General features: G+C 46.9%; 1 protein-coding gene across 1 annotated transcript; it reads right to left on the bottom strand.

Annotated features, from left to right (window-relative positions):
• Window positions 1-4,535: 4,535 nt before the first annotated feature.
• On the bottom strand, window positions 4,536-24,473 carry LOC127328184 (indole-2-monooxygenase-like). The gene is made up of 3 exons (XM_071825225.1): window positions 24,443-24,473; window positions 23,580-24,130; window positions 4,536-5,516 (listed from the first exon to the last, which is right to left on the bottom strand). The coding sequence occupies exons 1-3, from the start codon at window positions 24,471-24,473 to the stop codon at window positions 4,536-4,538; spliced, it is 1,563 nt and encodes a 520-aa protein (XP_071681326.1).

Below are 24,473 nucleotides of genomic sequence, written 5' to 3'. Positions count from 1 at the left end.
ATCTGTGTGAATGTACCTGCTGATTGTAGCTTAGCTAGCTGATGTATACTTATGATGTATCTAGAGCTGATTACGTTCGATAGTAGAAATATATATTCCTCGTAAAAAAAATTACGTTCGATAGAATCTTGCATTTATATTATGTACTTTTGTATCCGTCCCAGAACTGATTAAGAAACTTTTGAGTTATGCATTAGGATTAACTTTCACTGTTGTTGGTTGTTTAGTGTCGTGGCATTTCCGTTTGGTTCAGCCTATGGTTTGGTTGAATATCACCTGATGTGTTTCTGTTTGCACTTTTGTAGTTTGTGAAGTCCGTTGTGTGGTAAAAAAAAAGCAAATAACACCCAATTTTTTTTCAGTTGATTATTAATTTTATGTTCTTAACGCAAATTGTTGAACTATCACTGCTCTTTCTTGACCTCCGGGGAAGACTTAGGTAGGATCACCCTTTAGATAGGATCTATGAGAACAAATTTTTTGAAGCACAAAACATGTTCAAAAAATTATGAAAAAAAAATGACAACGCACATATATGTTACATATGCAAGACCAAAAAATTGCAGCTTCAAATTCAACATATACTTAGAGAACCAAAAAAGACAAATTTAGGTGTGAATAGTGTGAACTAGAATTCAATCAGATATGACACTATTCATAGTCAGATTTGTCTTTTTTGTTTCTTCAAATGTAGATCAAATTTTGAGATGATTTTTTTTGGAGTTGTAGATACAATCTATATGTATGTTCTATATTATTTTAAGATTTTTTCGCATGATAAAAACAAGTTTTGTGTGAGTTGATCCTATGATCTCACCTAATAGATAGATCCTATACAAGTCTCCCCCTTGTAAACAGCACAAGAAAATAATTTGGCATTGCTCATCTGGGCTGGTTCCTTAGTACAAAAGGAGTATTTGGTTTGTTCTGAAATGGATCAGCACATAAGTAGGATCTGGCTAAGAAGCACGACTGCCAATTGTGCTGGACATAGGGCCCTGTAAACGAACGGTGACGTGCATCCATATTGTTTCATCAGTTAAAACAAGTACATGACGTCATATAGTCGGTACAACTAGCATAAACATAATTGTTGCTCATGGTGAGATTGGTCTCACACCTCTTCGACAACAACTTGTGAATCCTCATAGAAATACAAAGCCAGAAAATACATCCGTGTATCTACTTAGCACCTATATAGCTGCCAAGGTTTAGCTACTGCGAGAGATGAACAACTCAGGGCCTCAAAAGAGTGAAAAAAGTTTCAAGTTTGAACATTCTAAACGATGATCAGTTGGTAACATGAAACTAAAACATTGCAGGGTCTGGAGTAGCTAAGCCCTATTTAATCCACTTCAAAAAAATCTGTGTTAATCTCTACTAGCACAAACCATGCAATCGATCTTAGTAAAACATGTATAGTACTACTAATTTGCACTAGTTCCGGGGTCACCAGTAGTAACTGGGGAAACTAATCGTTAAATCTTAGGAACCATAATAAATGAATGGGCCCTGATTTTTAGGTGAAACTAAGCGACAGACTCCCAAACCAAGCTAGAGCTGTGCTATTATGCCTCTGGCATGCATAGGATTAAAAATCAAGAATTCATTAGTGATCCGTCTGCGCGATCCGCGGGACAACGTAATCTTAGGCGTCCATCTATGGCAAGCTGCTAACAGCCACCAACGAAGTAAGATGATAGAATCAAAAGAAATTTCATCTTCTTCCCGCTCTACCTATGTTCCCTCCCCCAAAATTTGAACCTCCAATCTTGGCCTCCTTCAGTCTATATATACAAGGAGGGATGGAACCAACGCGTGCGTCGCGTGTGACTTAGACTTTGACTCTTGCTCGGAGAGAAGAGAAGAGGAGGCACTCTGCCGCAACAATTGCAGTGGTGGACAGATGCGAGGAGTGGCCATGGTGGACGAGCAGTTGCGTCTATCGTTTCAATCGGTGGTGAGGCCGTGGTGAAGATGGCTACATCATCCGGTAGGAACTGGGAGTCATCCGTCGTCTTCCTGTGCTTATAATCTCAGTTCGCCTGGACGTTCGCGAGCAAGCCCAACAGGTAACCTCATCATGCATAGTTTCTGTTTCTCACCTTTGAGCATCTGTTTTTTGAGTCCATCTTGCGGGGCTGATTAATTTTATCCATGTTCTTTTGGCAAAGCCGGGCTAGTTTGGAAGATCTCTAATCCGGTTACATCTACGCCAAGTTTGTGAAAATCGCGTGCATGTGTAGATGGTTTGCGTCGTCGATTAAAACGGATCAAACGGAGGAGTAGTAATTTTTGCCAGCATGAATCGCGAGGCAGGGTTGTCACAGTACGGAGAGCAAGGCTCTGGCGATAAGATAGGCGATTTTGGGTTCGGTATGGCTTCAGAGCCGCCGTCGACGGCGAGCGGCGCCGGAGCAGGGCCGGCGGAGGTTTCCGCAGGGCGGGGAACGGCCGCGGCAGGTTCTGGGCGTTGGCCGGCCTCTCGGACGATGACGAGGAGCAGGGGTGTGCGGCCGCCCACGGCGCCGAGGGCGGGTCGGGGTCTGACCAACAGCAGGGGCTCTCGCCATGGCGCAGACCTGCGGCGGCGACCTTGGGTGACTTCATCGTGAGAGCGGAGGAGCTCGGGGGCTCCCTCCGTCACCGGCGAGCGTGCGGCCTTCGCTCCCGGCGGGAGAGGGTCGCGGTTCCTCTGCTCTGCTCCTCCGCGTTTCCGAAGTGGTGCGTTGAGCGGGGTCGGAGAGGTCCGGCGCGCTGGGTCGGCGCCGGCGGTGGTGCGGCCGAGCAGGGTGGCTGTGCCGACGATCTCGCCGGTGACCCTACTACATGGAAGGTTCTAGTGTTGGGGTCTTATTCGAAGACTTGTAGTCCAACACTTGGGGATCCACCTATATAATGAGGGGCATAGGAGAGTGGGCCGGCCACCACAACCACCCCACCTTGGCCGCACCCAAGGAGGCCGGCCACCCCCTCTCCCAAACCCTAGCCGCCCCCCCTCTCTCCTCCTCTTCTCCCGCACGCTTAGCGAAGCTCCGTCGGAGATCTCCACCGCCACCGCCACCACGCCGTCGTGCTGCCGGATTCATCTTCATTGATCATACTACGGATCATACATACATTGCGATCATACTACATCTATCCTACATCTATTCGTCAAGGATGACGAAGGGGATGAACGCGATGGAGGCCGCCTCCTCCTGCGCCTCCCGCGCCTCGAACTCCCGGACGGCGGCGATGGCCGCCGCCTCCTCCTCTGCCTTCGCCGAGCCTTCTCGGCGGCATCCTTCTCGGATTCGGCCACCGCACGCCGGAAGGCCGCCTCCTCCCTCTGCCGCCTCCGCTTCCTCCTCGCCGGCGGCGGATCTCCTCCGCTTCCTCCGCCGCTGGTGCTGCCGATGCTCGCCGCCCATGCCGCCTTCGAGGCGCGGTCGCGCTCCCAGTCGGCGAGCCACTTCTCGAAGGCTTTTGTAAGTCTCGAGCCCATGCCGCCCATGCCCGATTGTGGCACCGTCAAGATCTTCTACGCGCTTTTGTAAGCGGCAAGTGATCATCTTCTGCAACAACGAGATCTAATCTCGTAGGCTTTGGAAATCTTCAAGGGTTAGTCTCGTTCATCCCCTCGTTGCTACCATCTTCTAGATTGCATCTTGGCTTGGATTGCGTTCTCGCGGTAGGAATTTTTTTGTTTTCTATGCTACGAATCCCATCAATCTGAGAGGTCTAGTGTGATGGTGCAGGCTACAGATGATCCTCCTGATTTGGCTTTAGTCCTTCCGGAGATGATGATTCAAGGCGCAAAGGAGCAGGACAAGGTGGATGTTCAAATAATGGCATCTTGCTTTGACATGGAGCTGACTGAGGTGGAACTTGATGGGCTTTCAGCTGCGGAAGATCTGAAAGTTTCTGGTGCTCCCTGCACCGAGAAGTCCTCAAAGGGGTTAATCCAGATGGATGCAGATGAGCCACTCGAGAAGGCCTCACCTTCTCCGTGGGGGGACTTCTTCGGAGATCTTGCTCTCACTGTGTCGAGCCCTATGCAGATGGGGGAGACTGCTCCATCTCTCTTAGAGCGACGCAGTTATCGTTTGGACAAGAAAAACAAAGATTGCGACATTCATGTAGCCAAGCGAGCAGAGTATAGGCGGGCGGAGGCTTTTGGGGAGGTTCCAAAATTCTAAGAGCAAAGGGAAAGCCAACGAAGAAGTTCTGAATGAGAAGATGCAACATTATCTGCAGATGTATAAGAAGCAACACACGCCTCAGACAATCAAGGCGGTGTGCGCCTTAGTAGACGTCAATGCTTGACCACTTCTATTGTGAGGGTGCACATCGGTGCGCTACCAGCGGTGAGAGTTTGTGTGTGTCTGAGGGGTTTGTCTTTGTCGGGTACAAGGTGTGGCATGTATTCTTAGGTTTAAGCATGATCTGATCAGCAGGTAAATACAAAAAACCAACAGCTTAGCATGCATATAGAGCTAGACTAGCTTAGCTAGTATGTGACGTGTAGGTGAAGGTGCCGTTTAATTGTGAGGTCATACTATACGTGTGCGTACCGTCAACTGAGCCTTGATATGGTCTTTCGTGAGGTTGTACTCTTGCTGAACGGAAAGCAAGACGTCGATGAAGTCGCAGTCCTCGCCGCCGCGTTCTGACGCCGGTTTGCTGGCGTGGTGGTCGATGAGGCTATCAAGCAGGTCGTCCCACATCTTGTGCACTCTCCGGGCCTTGGCGCACACCATCCTCTTGATGAGGTCCATCTTCACCAGCGCCGGGAAGTGGTCCTCGAGGTTGAAGCCGCCGATGAGCGAGGAGTTGGCCTCCACCAGCTCCCGGAAGAGCTTGTTGTGGCCCTGCTTCCGGAAGGACTTGCCGGACACCGCGTGGCAGACGACGTCGTTGGCGAAGGCGCTGAGCATGTCGCTGAGGTCGACGGGGGCGCCGGCGCCGACCGCGTCGCGGAGCTTGGCGACGACCAGCCTGACCTCGTGCTCCCGCGCGTGGCGGTAGGAGCGGACCTTCCTGGCGGTGAGGAGGTGCGTGGTGGCGATCTTCTTGACCTGGCGCCAGTGGTGGCCGTAGGGGCAGAAGGCGACGTCGGTGGAGCCGTAGAAGAGGATGTCGGTGACGGGGGAGTGCGGCCGGGAGGCGAAGACGTGGTCGTGCGTGCGCAGCACGGCCTGCGCGGCGGCCGGCGAGGAGACGACGAGCGTGGGGACGGCGCCGAGGCGGAGGAGCATGAGGCCGTCGCGGCCGTGCTGGGCGGCGAGGTCGCGGAGGGAGACGTGCGGGAAGGAGCCCAGCAGGTGCAGGTGACCGATGACGGGGAGCCGGCCGCGGGGAGAGGGCAGCTTGCCCAGCGCCTCCTCTCTGGCTCTCGCCGTGGCCGTGGCCGTCCCGTTCCCGAAGCGGCGCACCATGAGGAGGACGGACGCCAAGAGAACAGGGACCAGGACTAGGAGGGCTGCTGCCTGTGCAGACCTCGCCTCATGGAGAATGGAGAAGGACCTGCGTCGCTTCACCCATCGCTCACAACGGAATCACAGCAGCGGAGCAGGTCGTTCGATTGACTCATCTCGCCCCTTTTCACGCGCGCGCGATCGTGCACTCGAATCGTTCTTTCTTTGGTTGCCCCGCGCGCGCGCGTGGATCGAACAGACGTGCACAACTCGTCCATCCATCCATTAAAATCGCACCTTTTGAATCGTTTCTTTGCCCCGCAACCGATCCATTAAAACCGTACGTACGGCGCGGACCGAATTCCGAGCCGGCGAAAACAAGTTACTACGTACGTGGCTTTTATTAATTTCTCCTCGATCACGTACGCGCCTCCATTGGATGCCTATATCGCGCGCGCGTGGTTAATTGGGACTCACAAGCACGGGAGAGCTCCAGTCTGCCGACGGCCGCCAGCCGTCGGCACAGCAAGAAAGGCCGTCGGCACAGGCTGTGCCGACGGTGACCGTCGGCGTAGCTTCGTCGGCATAGTTCCGGTCGGGGACTGCCCGATCACCGTCGGTACAGACTGGCCGTCGGCACAGATTGTTGTACCGACGGTATAACCGTCGGCATAGTATTTCAAAATTTTCAATTTTTTTTTTTGAAAAAAGATTATAAAAAAAATTGAATTTTTTTTATTTTTTTTCAATTTCCTTCTTATTCTATTTTACTTGTTATTCTTTCACTTACACTTAGTACATCTAATCTTAGGTCAAATTGCACTTGTATTCAAACTTCCCAGTTGGTCACCCATCCTCACACTACTCCTGCCCCAGCACGCTTAACTTCATGGTTCTCTTCGGATGAGCTTCCATGAAAGATATGACGCCCTTGTTGTTAATACTACCATATCAATCATATTAACCCTTTGACCGTGCTGCCACATCTCTATATTTTTGAATTCTAAACAATTACTTAAGTAAACAACAATGAATATATATAAATAATAATAATATAAAATTTGAAAAACAATTAAATGATTTAATTTTTGTCTTTTTATTTAATATGGAATAATTAATATCAGTAAATACGAATTTGGCAAATAATATGTCTAAATTGATTAGAAAAATAAGAGGAATACAAATATGACATCCATATCATATTTTTGAACCTACAATTTAATTTACCCAAAAATCATGAGCAATAGATCAAGTACCTCTAGTTTAAATCTGGTTGACTTTATCGAAAATGAGGTGGGAAACGGCCTCGACATGGCATAGTTTGCCGAAATGAGGTCATATTTGGCACGTGTGTGGGTCCTAGGATGAGAAGCAAGACCCCGGACGCGGATTTCTATTCCGACCCACGGGCGACCATATTTTCATTTTTAGCGTGCTCAAACAGTTTTTATTTGTGAAACAGCTACATGGGGCGCATTTTAGTATGACGTGAAACCTCCGTGCGATGATAGTAGACCACCTACGCACCACCTATCACATGGCATGTACACGCGTTAGCTATTTGAGAACCCATGCAGCTTCCGGCGGTGTCCTTGATTCACTGAAACTGACCGGATTTGAACTAGGGCTCAACTATCCGTCACTCCAGAAATTCCGGAAAAATTGTTTTTAGTTCTACGATGCATCATTATATGTGCTAATTTTTGTCCGTTTAGTTTGTTCGCGAATGGGTGCACCCGCACGCCCGGTACGGCGATACCGCATGTCCCGAGGGTCCTGTTTTGGCCAGATGGCAATTTGAACGAAGTCAAAAAATCTCACGGAGCCGCGTGGTGTCATTTTATATGTCATGGTAACTATTCCGTTTATCAAAACTGGGATACGGCAATTATTTTGAATAAACCTTCACGAAAAGGGCTATCATGTCCGGAGTTCTATGGATTTCAGGGGAAATGAGGTGGGAAACGGCCTCGGCATGGCATAGTTTCCCGAAACAAGGTCATATTTGGCACGTGTGTGGGCCCTAGGATGGAAAGCGAGACCCCGAGTGCGGATTTCTAATCCGACTCACGGGCGACCATCTTTTCATTTTTAGCGTGCCCAAACGGTTTTTATTTGTGAAGCAGCTACATGGGGCACATTTTAGTATGACATGAAACCTCCGTGCGATGATAGTAGACCACCTACGCACCACCTATCACATGACATGTGCACGCATTAGCTTTTTGGGAACTCATGCGGCTTTCGGCGGTGCCCCGCCGAATCCGCTGGAAACTGACCGGATTTGAACTAGGGCTCAACTATCCGTCGCTCCAGAAATTCCGGAAAAAATGTTTTTAGTTCTACGACGCATCATTATATGTGCTAATTTTTGTCCGTTTAGTTTGTTCGCGAATGGGTGCACCCGCACGCCCGGTACGGCGATACCGCATGTCCCGAGGGTCCTGTTTTGGCCAGATGGCAATTTGAACGAAGTCCAAAATCTCACGGAGCCGCGTGGTGTCATTTTATATGTCATGGTAACTATTCCGTTTGTCAAAACTGGGATACGGCAATTATTTTGAATAAACCTTCACGAAAAGGGCTATCATGTCCGGAGTTCTATGGATTTCAGGGGAAATGAGGTGGGAAACGGCCTCGGCATGGCATAGTTTCCCGAAACAAGGTCATATTTGGCACGTGTGTGGGCCCTAGGATGGAAAGCGAGACCCCGGGTGTGGATTTCTAATCCGACCCACGGGCGACCATCTTTTCATTTTTAGCGTGCCCAAACGGTTTTTATTTGTGAAGCAGCTACATGGGGCGCATTTTAGTATGACATGAAACCTCCGTGCGATGATAGTAGACCACCTACGCACCACCTATCACATGACATGTGCACGCATTAGCTTTTTGGGAACTCATGCGGCTTTCGGCGGTGTCCCGCCGAATCCGCTGGAAACTGACCGGATTTGAACTAGGGCTCAACTATCCGTCGCTCCAGAAATTCCGGAAAAAACGTTTCGACGGCCAGACTGGTCATGTGCCGACGGCCAGACTGGTCATGTGCCGACGGCCAGAACTGTGCCGACGGTGACCGTCGGCACCTCCAGCCTGTACCGACGGCCAATTTAACGCCGACGGTCATCCTCGTCGCCGCGCTCCGGAGGCTACTGTGCCGACGGCCCCGACATTTGGCCGTCGGCACATCGCCTGGCCGTCGGCGTATGGCAATTCTCCCGTAGTGACGTACGTACGCGCGCCAACAACTCAACTGAATTTCCGATCGATTCTTCTTCCTTTCTTCCTTTCCCCCGAATTACCGATTCTTCTTCTTCTTTCCGATTGGCCGGCACTTGATGGACTACTTCTTTTCATTCTTGCTTCCTCTCTTCTCTACTTCTCTTCCCGCTCACAAATAACAGCAACAAGTGTCATCTACGTACACCTTATCTCCCAACCAAACCAAACAAGAACGACCTCTACGTAGTCTACTACGTACACGTATTATTGAGCTCATTTATAACTAGCTAGCGGTACTACCATATACTACTAGTTGCCTCCCTCTGCTCACGACGATCGGGTGGACGCATTTCAGCTGCATGCGTGTACCAACAGGGAAGATTGTTCACTTAATATAGTGACACTTATCAAGTCACACTTATTCATTCACAAACTAACACATAAGATTATCATGGTGTAGCCACCACTGCATGAGCGCGTTTCCTTACCGGCGCCACCTTGCACTTGCCCCAACCGTCGTCCTCCAACGCCAATGGCCACGTCGGATCCTCCTACGGCTCAGACCAAGGCGGTGGCGACCAACTAGTCCGAATGGTGAGCACGACGATGGCGACACGCGTTAGTCGGTGGGTACAATTACAGAAAGAACCTTGGCTTTAGAAGCAATAGCACAAGAGTCCAAATAAATTACAAAAAGGATCCCAATAAGATTAAAAAACAAAGAAATCAGGTCCTTCTTCTCCACCGCGTCGATTACTGGATCTTGGACCTTGGTCGCTGGCGGCGACGCCGGGGACTGCGCCACTTGGTTCGTCGCCAGGATGGATCACCACGCCAAGATCGAAGACCTTCCCCCTCAGCACTAAGGCCTGGAAGAAGTACATACTCCCCGGAGCTGATTCTTCCGAGGTGCGGAGTTGCCCCCTTGGCCAAAAATAGCGGCGGCTGAAGGCGCCGACGCTTGAGATCTGCCGCCGATAGAGAGCTTCCATTGTGGTGAGCACCGCACGCTCACCCGTGTGCCTCTTAACTCCAGATCGACGAGCTCTGGGGCTCTCACCCTCCTGTCTGTCTCCACGACCACAAGGGGGAGGAAGAGCAGCCCAAGAACTCACCAAATCCAGAGCCAGAGAGAAGTACCTGGATCTCTGCTCCGCCGGGGAGAGCACACGGCTTGGCTTCTCCTCCTCGCCTCCACGGCCGGCCATAAGAAGCTCTGTCGTGTGCCGCAGAAAGCATCGCCTCTCCCCCTCGCCTCCATGGCCGGCCAGGGGAGGCTCTACTTCACAGTGGTCTCTACTTTATTTGCGGAGACCGTGGCTCCCTCCTTTTTTCTATGCTCCGACCACCGGAGACATATATAGCAGCAAGAAGAACCCTAATCCCCAGATCTTGCCGCCTAGATCTGAGGCACAGCTCCAAACCACCACTAGGGGAGGAAAACTAGAAGAAAACTTACGTATGTACAGCCGGGGCCGTCTCCTCTCCATCTCCAGCCGGCTATTCCGGCGGAGATGAGGAAGGAGCGGCCCGGAGAGGGGGGGAGAGAGCAGCTACTGTAGTGAGTTGAGAGCGGGTTGGGGGGGGGGGGGAATGAGAGCGCCGCGATTTAACATTATGGAACCGAGCGAGACAAACTGAGAACACTACTGGTCAAACCCCTGAGTCGTAGCTTACTGACGCGCAATGCAATGATGGATTTACCTACCTACCGTATGCGAGCCGTAGATCTGGCTTGCTGGCTAGCACAAATTAGGCATGGTCTTTTTTTTTACCGGGATTGGGAACTGCATTAGTGAAAGCGGTAGGTACAAAAAAAAATACAAGGAGGGTCTCAAAAATTGAAATTACAACATGATCCTCACTCTTAGCAACTAGGACCTTAGAAAGAAGTGCACTCAAGTCCAACTCCACCGCATAATCTGTGAGACCTCAAATCATGGCTACTCACCTCGTCGCCAAGGACGAGACCACATGGGATGATGCAAGCGTGTGTCACCACACCGAGATCAAACAACCTCCATAATGGCACATTGGCTTGAAGGTTGACGAAGCTAACGCATACAAGATACCTGAGAACGGAGTGGCCTCCCCGTTGGCCAAGGATAACGCCGGCCGATGGTGCCACCATTGATGAACTCCGCAGTAGATCGACGCGGATTCACAAACTCCTGAGAGACTCCAAATCCTAGCATCTTTACTCTTCTTCCGCCACCAGAGCGACCAGAACTCCACCGCGACATGACGCCAGACTCCATAAAGGAAGCAACAATTCTAAACCTAGCCCTAGACTTAGCCACTTTGTACAAGGATTCACCAGCCTCCTAATCCATCTACACACCGGCCAGCGCGGCTGTCGGGGGCGAGAGGAAGAGGAGCCAAGGATCTGGTTAATTCTCAAAGGGGTTGGGGGGAGGCACGTGAGAGAGGAGAAGGAAGCTAAATCGATGCAACATGAGATTGTGACGTGAGAAGCCGTGAAGAACAAAGATAGGGTAAACAAAATAAAAGCCTTCGCAAGCATGGCCAAATAATCTGATAATGTGTGTGTGTGTGTGTGTGTGTGTGTTTTTATCGACTTTCAAGAGATCCCATGGCCGATATCAAAGCATTCCGCGGCTAGCGGAAGGTGGCGTCGGGAAGAGCTAGCCTGGCAACGTGCATTGTTAGTGGCGGGTGATGATGTAAATTTTCAATCATGTCAACATGCTCGGGCGAGCCAAGGCGTGAAGTTGCTGCATTCGGCGACGTTCGGCTCAGGGTTCTACGACGGTCTCGTGAGGAGCAAATACAGTATATACCATTATACCGAGCCTGAAAGGACGTGGGTGCACGACATGGGGCATCGATGACCTTGCCGGTTGTCTAGGGAGCCATGCATCTCAATTAGTCGCGTGGCAATGGCATTTTAAGCATTTTGTTTTTGGTTCAACCACTTTATTTTATATTTAGTCATCTTTTAGTATGTAGGTTCACTTATTTTAGTTTGTATATAGTCTAATTTAAAAGTACCAAAACATTTTATATTGGTGCACCGATACATGCAAATACGTACACATCTGAACATGAAACGGGGTAATTCACGTCGAGGTGGATGCTGATGAATTGCTGCCACATGCCGCCTAATTTATTCCAGAGTGATTTTGGAGCAGACTCATCGGGGAAGACGCAATTTATTGGGAGAGCAAATAATTAGCGGACCAACCAAACACAGGAGTTGATGGGGCGGACGAAAACCCAACCCAACGAACGCCGGCGATCAATGCTCTTCTCGTTCCCGAAATCACAAAACACACAACCAATCTCTCGCGTCCTCTCATCTCCTGCCGGATCCTCTTTCTTCCCCATCGCCGCCGCCTCTTGCTGATGCTGCTCACCGCCGGGAAACCAGCACCTCCGCTCACCGGCGCACCCAACCTCCTCGCCGCCCACCCTCAGATTTCCCGTGCATCCGCCATCTGGAGAAGAGAGGCCGTCGCGCCTCCCCCCTGTCGGTAGGGACGCCGCCCCGGTGCCTCTTCTCCAAACACCCTCTTCCTGGTGACGGAGGAGAATCCCACAGAAGAGGGCCGCACGCTTCGCTGGATCTGTGTGCTCCTGCTGGCCCGCCATGAATGCGCTCGTCCTTGTGGCAAGCGAGCCAACGACAGGGAAGGGGCGGAGCTTGGCCTGTCGTCCTTACAGAAAGGTCCAGAAACCAAAGCAAAATTACAAAGAAATCCTTCTGGATCCTGTCGTCCTGGTTGCTATTGGGTACGGGAAAATTGGGCGGCGGCCGACGGCTGGGCCGCAGGCGTGACAAGTTTGCCGCGGTGCAGTCATGGCGGCGGGGAGAACAGGAGGACGAGCTGGTGATGTGTCCTTCCCGGGGAGCTGCTGCGGGCGTCCATGGGGAAATGTTGCAGGGGACCTCCTGTTCAACCTCCCCGAGCTGCCTCCACCGCCGCCAGCAACATCCACGACCTCCTGCCACCGGTGGCCTCCGCAACCTACTGCTCCCGGTGATCTTTCTCTCCTCCTCCTCCTCCTCCCTCTCCATGCATTCCTTGTAAAATGTGTTTCTTTTTACCATGTTGAATGTGTTGAATGTGCTGCCAGTGGAGATCATTGCATTACCTGTGTTCGTTTTTGTGGGGTACTGGTGCCCATATTTACTAAGATTGCTGTCACTTTTTTCTTAAATTTTGCATGACTATCCCTCAAGTCTTTTGATCCACGATTGACTGACTGACGGGCAAGTTAACCGGCGACGCCCGCAGGCGGAGCTCGCCGTGTCGCATAAATGGCACCATGGAGGCAAGAAAGAAGAGATGGTGGTCGGCCCGGAACTGCTGCTTTCAGTGCCGGTGATGTCCCCGACTTGCGGCTACAATAAACGAGTCCCTCCAGCTGTTGTAGACAACCGCCCCAACCTGAAGCTGCCAGGTCAGCTCCCTCATTTTCACTTAGGTAGTAAATGGTTCACTGAATTAAAATTTGTCATGTGCGTAGGCATGTCCATACTTGTACATTTTCCGATTATGCATACATGTTTGCTGGTCAATCTGAATCTTGTACATACATGTGTAGGACATGGGATGCGCTACATTTTCTTGACTTTTTTTAGCTGCTTATTTGCACAATAGAGTCGGTATGTTCAGGGTTTTACTAGTACAAGTGATTTGTTCTTCCCTAAGAGCCGGTATGTGCGTAGGCACCGCAAACTGTTGAAGGGGACCTCCTGTACAACCTCCCCTAGCTGTCGCCATTGCTGCTGGCAACATCCCTGACCTCCTACCGCCGCTGGCTACCGCAGCCAACTACTCCCAGTGATGTCTGTGTCCCCGTCCTCCTCATCCATGCATTCATTGTAAATGTGTTTCTTTTTTTATCATGTTGAATGTTTTACTGGTGGAGATCATGCGGAATGAATTTTGATATATCTTTTTGAATTGTTTCATTGCATTACCTTAGAAAGAAAAAAATGTTCAACAAAAATCAATTGCATCGTGCGAAGGTATGTTCTCACCAGAGCATGGACACTTAAGTTTGATCTCACCAAAGCATTGACAATAGAGTTTGATTTGTAGATGAACAAAACCAGGTCTAATCTTTCATTTCCAGGCAGGTGAACCCCCAATATCGCCCAGTAGTGCATCCATGCAAACCATACCATCAAACTAATTGGAAGAGCAAGTCATGTGCAAATTAAGAACCACCACCAAGATCCAGGTCATCGAGGTCATACATGCGTATAGGAGCAGTTCCAGTGATCGTGCAGATGATGGCGCATAATATTTGGGAAGGTAATTACGGCAAGGGTGGGATTAGGGGATTGGGAGTAGTTATTGTTGTGTGATTCGATTGTGTGGCATATCATACAACATTGGGAGAACGTGGACCATTAAATATAGACATATGAATGGTCAAGATGCACCGACAGTCTCGCTTTTTTATATTAGTATTGATATGCTTCTCTATCGTTTAAGTTCATTGGCTATAGTAATCTTGCGGAGATTTGTAAGTAAGCTATGATTCTCAACACATATGACATTTTCTAGGCATGCATTGTACTTCTACTGCAATCACTTAGTCAGAAACTGATGGTACTACCTGATGATGAAATTGTTAATGTGAATGCCCATGGTTTAATTTCCACCATCCTTTTATATTTTCAGCTATTCCCAAGAATCCAGTTAGGATCTACCTGATGCATGGGCAATCTTGTTTGTGTCTTGGTTACTTGTGTTCAGAATTTGGGGCTCCTCAACTAACAATCTATGTTGTATCATACTAGTACTTTTGACTTAAGCTCTAGGATGCTTTGCTCATGATATGTTGTTGCTCACTTAAGAAAAAGTAATGACATTGAGTTTAGTGTTTCTTAGTTACCTCCTTGCTTGTGATCATATCCTGCTGGTCAGATGGTGCTAGTTCTCGCTTTAGTGTTGCTACCCCGTGATGCTCTTGATACTTATTTCTGAATTACTAGGTGATGGCACTACTTGCTGTCATGTCTCGCTGTTCTGTCATAGTCTTGTTGATAGTTATCAAGTTCAGCTGATGGGTATCCTAAGTTGACAAGCACACTGTGTCAGAAGTGTTAACCGCATGTGGGTTTAATTTTGATATTACAAGTGTTTATTGTGTCTTGGCTAGGCTGTTTGCTGAGTGTTAGCTTGAGAGGGCTGATTTTTTTTTATAAATGTGAGTCTTTGTATTTAACTTGTGGGCCGTTTGTGGGCACAATGTTAGCTCCAGGCTTGTGCATTTGGTTTGGGTGACTAATGTGAACCTTAACCAGATATTTATTTAATGCAATGAGCTTGAGTTCTTATTAAGAGGGTTTTGTTGTCTAAAATGTTGTTGATTGCACTTGTTGGAACGGATCTGGTGCTTATTAATAAGATGTATTTTCGCCTTAATTTAGAAAAAAGTTGATTTGTAAAACGCTTAATATAGCTACATACTTGAAACCTCAAATGAGTAAATAAAATGGTAATTAGAAGTGCAACATTCGTACAATGTGCGGCCAAATTTTAGTACCTGACATCTTTTCGAACAATGTTAAACAACTTTGCAACAACGGGGCGGCTTGTCGTCGCGCCAAGGCTTACTAGTAAGATGTATTTTTGCATGTAAACTGGAAAATTCTTTATTACTTGTTTTAGTGGATAGTTAGCGATGAAAATCTACATAATAATCATGGTGAATAGTCCAGGACATTGTGTAGTTTGGCTAGTTTTTTTTTCCTTATATTGTAATGGAATGGCTAGCCTTGCAATGAGTCATTAATTAGCACCATATCTGATCTCTATGCAGATGTTATGCAGCTCGAGTGCTGCTATTTGGGTAACTTGAATTTTTCAGGAAAATAGTTGCACTTTTTTTTTTGCATCAACAGCTTATTACTAAGTGTATATGCTATGTCGTTGAGTAGCATATTCTTGATGTTTCAGGGTTCTTCTAGGGTAGGGGATGGGAGGGGGTGACGTTGCGGTTCGGTACTGATGAGCCTCCTAGCCAACTTCGCCAAACACCAAGTCAACCTGAAGGTGGGTCCCATCATAGCCAAGATGTTGGAAAAGGTCAATGGCTGGTCCTAGTGAACATCATGAGCTTACCGCGCAGCAACCATAGTGGCTCATGGATGACCTCTCTGGCGAGTTATTTGTTTACCACTTGAATATCTGGCTCCCGTGTGGACCATCGTGCGATGGCTTCACTATGCTCTGGCATTTGAGACGATGAACCTTATTTGATATATGGTGATGATGATCATCTGGTCAGTGTAGTTTCTACGTTCTATTCCTAACACATTGACATATGTCCCTGGTTATTAGAGATCCTGATAAGCCAACGTAGTTGATGATTTTTGTGTTATAGGCCTAAACTTGCTATTATTTGGTATTGAATACCACTTGTGTACTGTGTGGTCTCGATAATTTATTGCTAGATCTTGGAATGATCTCGGTATTGCTATCTGTATGTACATAGATATTCTGCTGGTGAGGTTTAGATATTCCTTATGGTACTGGCGTTATCTGTTTACTTTCTAGAACGAAAAAATTTAGCTGGTATTTTTCCCTTTATCTGAATCTTCAACCATGTATTTTTTTTGTGAAACACTGAACTGGTTAACCTTGTTTAGATGAGCAGTTAGTATTTGTACATGTATATGTGAGAAGTTAGTATCTCTACATGCATATCTGAGCAGTTAGTATCTATACATGCATCTGGTATCTACATGAATGTTTTTTGTATTGTGATGGACTTCATGACTATGTGGGTACTACGTATGCGATCTTTGTTGTTTTCTCCCCTGTTTTTTTTGTATTCTGCTTTATAAGCATACCAAGCTAGCCTGCAAGCTCTTGCATGATTGGAAGTATCATCTCAATGTTATAATTAGAGGTCTAGAGCTTTACTTTTATCCGTTCCTGCTTTGAACTCACTTTTATTGATTTTATTCACAATGCTATGACATTCATTGTACTGATATTTGATGTTTCCTAACTGCAAGTTTTTGAAGCCTGGTAGCATAATATGATGGTGTCTGGTTCATGACTAGAGGGTGGCATTCTTAGACTTTTGTGGATTTTTTGGTAAGTTCCTCGTGCCACTCCTTTCTACTCTCTGTGCTCTGGGATAAAACGACCAGAGCCAAAGAATATATGGCTTCGTTTGGATGTTTTTATTCGTGGGCTTGGCATTACATTGGCTTGAATGTCAATATCTTGTGATATTTGCATTGAGATTCAATCTCAATATTTCCGTTTGGTGGGACGACATGCTTACCGGCAAGCCTCGCAAAGAGCAAAGACGTATCAGCGGGCGTTTCCTTTACGTTGTATGGAACGCATGGAAGGAAAGGAACCGTCGTATCTTCACCGGCCTTCGGCTCACATACCCGGAGGTTGCGGATCTTGCTAGGGAGGACATTACACAGCGTCAGCGCGCTTTTACCACCTCCGGACAGGCCATTCCGGCCGAGCCTGATTAGTTTTTTTCCTTTTGGGTGGTTTTTGCTATGTTACCACCTTAATCTAAACATATGCCTCCCTGTACAGTTTTGTTGTGTTTTTCCCCCTTGCTTAATGAAGAGGCAGTGCTCCTGCCGGTTGCTCCAAAAAAAAATGTTTAGGTATTTGGAACATAGAATTGATACCTTGGTTGAATATCAAATCCTGTTTGGGTGGTCAAAGTGATGAATTGCGTTTGTACGACATCATATGATCATTATACTTGTTTGCAAATGTGTTTTGTATAATTTTCAAATATATTCGAGTAATTATATATCACATGATAAAGTCAAAGAAATCTTTATCTAAAATTTCCACATCATCACAAATCATATATGCACCAGAAATTAACAAAATGCTGGAGAAGCTTCACACCACATCACAAATCAACAAACTGTTGTAGGTCGAGACAGATTGAGCCAGTTTCTTCCTTCCAAATTTCCCATGATACATCTAGTGAGAGGGGCGAGATCCTCGGCACGGCTGCTTGACAGAGAGCAAAGATAGAAGACAGGGAGAGGGTAGGGCACTATGCTGCTGTAGAATAGGTGGGGGAGGTCACCATCAGTACATGCGCCAGAAAGGAGAGGGCCGGGGTGCTCCGCACCGGTGACCTGTGCCGGATGAAAGAGAGTCGGGGTGGATGGGAAAGGTCGGGTAGAGGGATATCAGAGAAGGGCGGCGGGATCATGCCTCGCTGGAGGGCCGCCGTGCCATTCACCGGAGGATGGGGAGGGCGGAAGGAGGAGAAGTACCTGCGCCGCCGCCGCTCTGTGACTGCCTCCTCCTGCTGGGTCTCTCGGGGATAGCGAGCAACGCGAATCCACAACGATGTCGAGGTAAAAGGCTCAACTTTCGGGAGCGACCTGGCTGTACATGAATTGGGCCTTCGCAATATTCAGCCCGAATACCAAGCGTGAATGTTTAGGCCGGCCAAACAGATGTATTCAGGGTATTCGGGCCTAAGAAATGCCAATATCTAATACCAAGGCTGAATGCATACATCCAAACGGACCATATATGTTTCTAGGTTCTCAGGTTCAAACTAGGCTAAGAAATGTTAAGTTGGTTTGCATGTAAGATAGTTGCAATTGGTGTTGTTAAAGCACATCCATGTTTTGATTAGATGTAAATTTAAACAATTGAAATCATTTCTTCCGAGCCAACTTTTGAACATAATATATGATTTTATTTTGCAAGGAAGTTTGAAAATATTCAGTTGTTTTTGTCTCTGTATAATTGTACTAGATCATGTAGTTTTGATAATTAAATCATGCATCACTCCCTTTTGGCAACAAAAAAATATTATAAGCATTTATGATTCGTTTGAATGAATAGAGACATCAGGAGAAGAGGCGCAACTTGGCAGTGACTGCTGAGCTCAGTTGCCAGCGCCGCTTCCACACGATGTGCGCTTGTGCTCGAGCCTCCCCACTGCCAAGACCAAGAGCCAAGAGGCATGAAAGCACCCCTTCCCAGACCTAGCCGACGATGCAATCCTGTCGCTGTTGCTGATGATGCATGTCTTTGATGAGGTGGTTTTTCCATTTCTAGTGAGGTAGATCCTTCATCTCTATGCTTGTTTCTTGTGCTTTTGTGTGTATCCTTCTATGTGTTCTTCTCTGAATTTTAAGAGAATCAAATGTTCATAACTTCTTTTGTTAAAATGCATCTGCCTTTATTCAAAGCATGTAATTGACCAAAGTTTTATATGTAGTCTAGGTGATCATAGCGAAGATCAATATAACTCTTCTGTGTTGAACGTGTGAATATTGGTTGATATAAAGTTCTAGTGCATTTTTCTGTTGGTATCTGATGGTTTTGTCTCAAGTGTGATTTCTGTAGTAGGTAGCTATGTGTTATGCCAGTGGTGTCGATGACGTTCTTTGTGCCCTGGACGTATGTGAGTTGCTAGACATTCATGATGATGATGATGACCATTACTTGTTTGCATGCCCCTTTGACACAAGATTCTATAGTAGTACATATTCTATTCAAATTGTTGCTATGTTCGTGATATTAGCTTCAAACTAATTATTTGCTTATGATAGAATTTGCCGGGTACTTAGTCCTTGTAAAAAATAATGTCTTGCTCATTTTTTGATAGTGGCAATTGGTGAAAATACTTATATTTACCATGACGGGTTTAGAAGTTACTTGGTCGCTTTTTTTATAGTAATGACATGCCTCTGGTGATCGCCGTGCAAAAAAGGAGGTGATCAAAGTTGGCCTCCCTGAGCTCCTTTTGGTGTTTGCCTGCTTTGGATGCTGCTGCCGGTGTCTCCCCCGAATGTGTCCCATGGCTGCTGCAGGCGGCACGGCTTCACGGCTTCGGATGCTCCCCTAGAGCCCTCCAATGGTTGGTGGCCATCAATGGGTAGTGGTCTCGCTTTCCGGTGGGACCACACCTCTTCGTGCACTGAGATCATCATCGTATACAAATGAAACTATGGGCAGCGTGTCATGACATTCTAAGGTTAGTATTTGGTTATGTTGTTAGTATGACATCATGATTAATTGGATTATGCCGCAAATTTGCAGGAAAAAAATTATTTTTTGTTAATTTAGTCACTCATGTTAGCTTTTGGTTGTGTCGATTTAGCCTTTTTTTGGTATTCAGATTGTTACCACCTTGATGTTATGTAAAGGTGTTTGATTTCCTAACAATATCGAAGTGTATTCTTGTTTGAACATACATATTTGATATTTTCTGTTCACTAAATAAATAGTTGATTTGCTATGATGATAAATAGATTGGCTATGAGGAGATAATAGAATCAGTTTTTTTTTTCATATGTTTGTGAGATTTCTTTTGATGGTTGCATGTCTGGTAATATAGCTACACTATATTGTTGCATTGGTCTCATTGGTTGTTTGTTACGCTTGATGTCGTATGCTGATATTGACTGAAACAAATGCCTTAATGTCTACTGTTAAGTTGTGTGTGGTGATACTGCCTTGGCCTCATTGGTTGTTTGTTACGCTTGATGTCGTATGCTTATATTGAGTGAAACAAATGCCTTAATGTCTACTGTTAAGCGGAAGGCTCGCTGGTGGGCTGCAACCACAGCCATGCTCTTGCCAGCGCCGAGGCCGTGTTGTGAGCACCCTGCCCTGGCATAGCTGTTGGAGGAACCAAGGCTGTTTCTACTACTCTCTTCTTCGCCGAGGTATAAATCCTTCATTATTAGGCCCATCTAGTGTTATTCTCTGTGTGCTGTATAGTTTTGTCCTTCTCTAAATCATCTAGTCTAGGAGAGCACACATTTAGAGCTCCTGTTAGTGAGATGCATATAATTTTTTCGCAAAGCACCTAGTGGATCAAAGCTCTATTTTTTCTAGTTCATCACAGACTGATGCAATCTCGGTGTCAGTTTATTGAATCACCATGTTTACATGTTAGTGTTGCACCATTTTGCCGCAACCACAAAGCTGCAATAAGCCTATTTTGTCCCTATGCGCTTCCTTGTTCTAGGTTTATCTAGTAGAGATCATCTCATGTAAACTATGTTGCTGTTAAGCATGCTATAGTTGTGTTTCTTCTTTGGTCTATGCTACCTACATGTATTGCTGTGATCTTATATATGAGCTGAGTATGTACTTGGTTTTGCTATTCATCATTTCTGCATATTTTGGTGTATGTGTTCATTTGGGGTAGCCCAAACAAATGGTAGAAGCCTAGAAGCTATTGGGATGCACTTGCTTAGAACATTTGAGAATCAGTCATGATTCTTGTGCATAAACTTCTTCCAGTGTGGTCATTTTGCTGAGCTAACTTTTGAACATAATACATGATGTGTTTGTGAAAGAAAATGGAAATTATTATGTTGTTTTTGCCTTTCTATAACCATACTATATGTTGCATTTTTTGGTAAGGAAATACTGCATCACTCCCTTTTGAAAACAAAAGAAAGCATTTAGAATTCATGTCTGTAAACAGAGACATCAGGAGGAGAGGCGCAGCTAGCCGGCGAGTGTCGGTCAAAGCTGCAGTTCTACCACTGCTTCTTGCTCATATCGATGTGTTCTCTCCAGTGCAGTCATGCCGCCACCAATTTGTCAATTCTTCAACGGCAAATGGACGAGGCACTTCAAGAAAGACATGACTCCTGAAGCCCTACAACAGTTCCTACTCATCCATGGCAAACTCGCGAGCATGCAGCTGCAACCTGATGTGTCGGACGAGGTGATATGGAGGTGGACGGTTGATGGGCAGTACTCTGCTACCTCGGCTTACGCTATGCAGTTTGAAGGTGCCCTATGCCGACACTTTCGAGTGCTGATATGGAGTGGTGTGATGCTCCTCTGAAATGTCGAACCTTCTCGTGGCTTGCCATGTTAGGGAAATGCCACACTGCAGACTGCCTTATGAAGAAAGGATGGCCTCACAATGCCGCGTGCGTGCTATGCCTCAGTGAGCCAGACTCTGGAACAAGGTCTTGCGCACTGCTGGGTTGCCTCTCAGCTTGGTGCCTAGCCCTAACACGGCTTGTTTGCAGATTGGTTCTTGACGACCCAGATGTCACAGCCGCAGGCAATCAAGAAACAATGGGCAAGCCTAGTTCACCTCACTTGGTGGACAATTTGGAAAGAGCGTAATAATAGGATCTTCCACAACAATGCAGCGCCGATCAGCAGAATCCATTCCAATATCATCGAGGAAGCGGAATTGGCCAGACGCATGCAAAAAAAGGGCTCATGAGCTGCTGCATAGACCGAGAGAGCCGGATTGACTAATCCATGATGTTTCGCATCTTCCTAGCTTGCTAGCTGCAGGTTCTTTTCTTTGTATGTTTTATTTTCCCTTTGGTCACCTTGTACATCTTGTACCCTCTTTCTAATATCAATGAAAAGCAGGCCAAGGCTGCCTTTTCGTAAAAAAAAAAAGAGTTGCCATGTTGGATGATCTAGGCAGCTAGTTTAGACGGGATAGTATTGTCACACTTGAGGGGTGATATATGTGCATGTCTAGCTAGGTGTGTGTTACATTTCCCGATGTCCAAACTCCTGGAACTATCTAGCTGTGTGAATGTACCTGCCGATTGTAGCTTAGCTAGCTGATGTATACTTATGATGTCTAGAGCTGATTACGTTCGATAGAATCTTGCGCATTTATATTATGTACTTTTGTATCCGTCCAGGAACTGATTATGAAACTTTTGAGTTATGCATTAGGATTAACTTTCACTGATGTTGGTTTTCTAGTGTCGTGGCATTTCCGTTTGGTTCAGCCTATGGTTTGGTTGAATATCACCTGAGGTGTTTCTGTTTGCACTTTTGTAGTTTGTGAAGTCTGTTGTGTGGTAAAAGAAAAAATATCTTGATAATTTTTTTTTTCAGTTGATTATTCAGGGTAAGTACGTTAATTTTATGTTCTTAACGCAAATTGTTGAACTATCACTGCTCTTTCTTGACCTCCTTGTAAACAGCACAAGAAAATAATTTGGCATTGCTCATCTGGGCTGGTTCCTTAGTACAAAAGGAGTATTTGGTTTGTTCTGAAATGGATTAGCACATAAGTAGGATCTGGCTAAGAAGCACGACTGCCAATTGTGCTGGACATAGGGCCCTGTAAACGAACGGTGACGTGCATCCATATTGTTTCATCAGTTAAAACAAGTACCATGACGTCATATAGTCGGTACAACTAGCATAAACAAAATTGTTGCTCGTGGTGAGATTGGTCTCACACCTCTTCGACAGCAACTTGTGAATCCTCATAGAAATACAAAGCCAGAAAATACATCTGTGTGCGTGTATCTACTTAGCACCTATATAGCTGTCAAGGTTTAGCTACTGCGAGAGATGAACAACTCAGGGCCTCAAAAGAGTGAAAAAAGTTTCAAGTTTGAACATTCTAAATGATGATCAGTTGGTAACATGAAACTAAAACATTGCAGGTTCTGGAGTAGCTAAGCCCTATTTAATCCACTTCAAAAAAATCTGTGTTAATCTCTCAGAAAACTAGCACCAACCATGCAATCGATCTTAGTAAAACAAGTAGTACTAATTTGCACTAGTTCCGGGGTCACCAGTAGTAACTGGGGAAACTAATCGTTAAATCTTAGGAACCATAATAAATGAATGGGTCCTGATTTTTAGGTGAAACTAAGCGACAGACTCCCAAACTAAGCTAGAGCTGTGCTATTATGGCTCTGGCATGCATGGGATTAAAAATCAAGGATTCATTAGCGATCCGTCTGCGCGATCCGCGGGACAACGTAATCTTAGGCTGTTTACAAGCTGCTAACAGCCACCAACGAAGCAAGATGACAGAACCAAAAGAAAATTTCATCTTCTTCCCGCTCTACCTATGTTCCCTCCCCCCAAAATTTGAACCTCCAATCTTGGCCTCCTTCATCCTATATATACAAAGAGGGGTGGAGCTAACGCGTGCGTCGCGTGTGACTTAGACTTTGACTCTTGCTCGGAGAGGAGAGGAGAGGAGAGGAGGCACTCTGCCGCCGCCCACTTCATCAACAACTGCCGTGGTGGACAGATGCGAGGAGTGGCCATGGTGGTCCTCGCCGCCGCGTTCTGACGCCGGCTTGCTGGCGTGGTGGTCGATGAGGCTATCAAGCAGGTCGTCCCACATCTTGTGCACTCTCCGGGCCTTGGCGCACACCATCCTCTTGATGATGTCCAGCTTCACCAGCGCCGGGAAGTGGTCCTCGAGGTTGAAGCCGCCGATGAGCGAGGAGTTGGCCTCCACCAGCTCCCGGAAGAGCTTGTTGTGGCCCTGCTTCCGGAAGGACTTGCCGGACACGGCGTGGCAGACGACGTCGTTGGCGAAGGCGCTGAGCATGTCGCTGAGGTCGACGGGGGCGCCGGCGCCGACCGCGTCGCGGAGCTTGGCGACGACGAGCCTGACCTCGTGCTCCCGCGCGTGGCGGTAGGAGCGGACCTTCCTGGCGGTGAGGAGGTGCGTGGTGGCGATCTTCTTGACCTGGCGCCAGTGGTGGCCGTAGGGGCAGAAGGCGACGTCGGTGGTAAAAAAAAAGCAAATATCTTGATATTTTTTTTTTCAGTTGATTATTCAGGGTAAGTACGTTAATTTTGTGTTCTTAACGTAAATTGTTGAACTATCACTGCTCTTTCGTGACCTCCTTGTAAACAGCACAAGAAAATAATTTGGCAAAGCCAAGCTAGTTTTGAAGTTCACTTTCAGCTGCACATGCATTGCTCATCTGGGCTGGTTCCTTAGTACAAAAAGAGTATTGGTTTGTTCAGAAATGGATCAGCACATAAGTACGATCTGGCTAAGAAGCACGACTGCCAATTGTGCTGGACATAGGGCCCTGTAAACGGTGACATGCATACATATTGTTTCATCAGTTAAAACAAGTACCAT

This window comes from Lolium perenne, chromosome 2, assembly GCF_019359855.2.
Source record: "Lolium perenne isolate Kyuss_39 chromosome 2, Kyuss_2.0, whole genome shotgun sequence".
Lineage (NCBI taxonomy): Eukaryota > Viridiplantae > Streptophyta > Magnoliopsida > Poales > Poaceae > Lolium > Lolium perenne.
Note: the sequence above shows the minus strand (reverse complement) of the source record. Positions and strands in the feature narration are given on the sequence as shown.

Bases quoted from the DNA above. Each gene is read 5' to 3' on its own strand.
- LOC127328184 (XM_071825225.1), bottom strand. From the start codon at position 24,473: ATGGTACTTGTTTTAACTGATGAAACAATAT. The intron at 24,131-24,442 runs GTATGCATGTCA...AAAAATATCAAG, and splicing joins TTTAACTGATGAAACAATAT to ATATTTGCTTTTTTTTTACC. The intron at 5,517-23,579 runs GTGCCTCCTCTC...CGATGGGTGAAG, and splicing joins ATGAAGTGGGCGGCGGCAGA to CGACGCAGGTCCTTCTCCAT.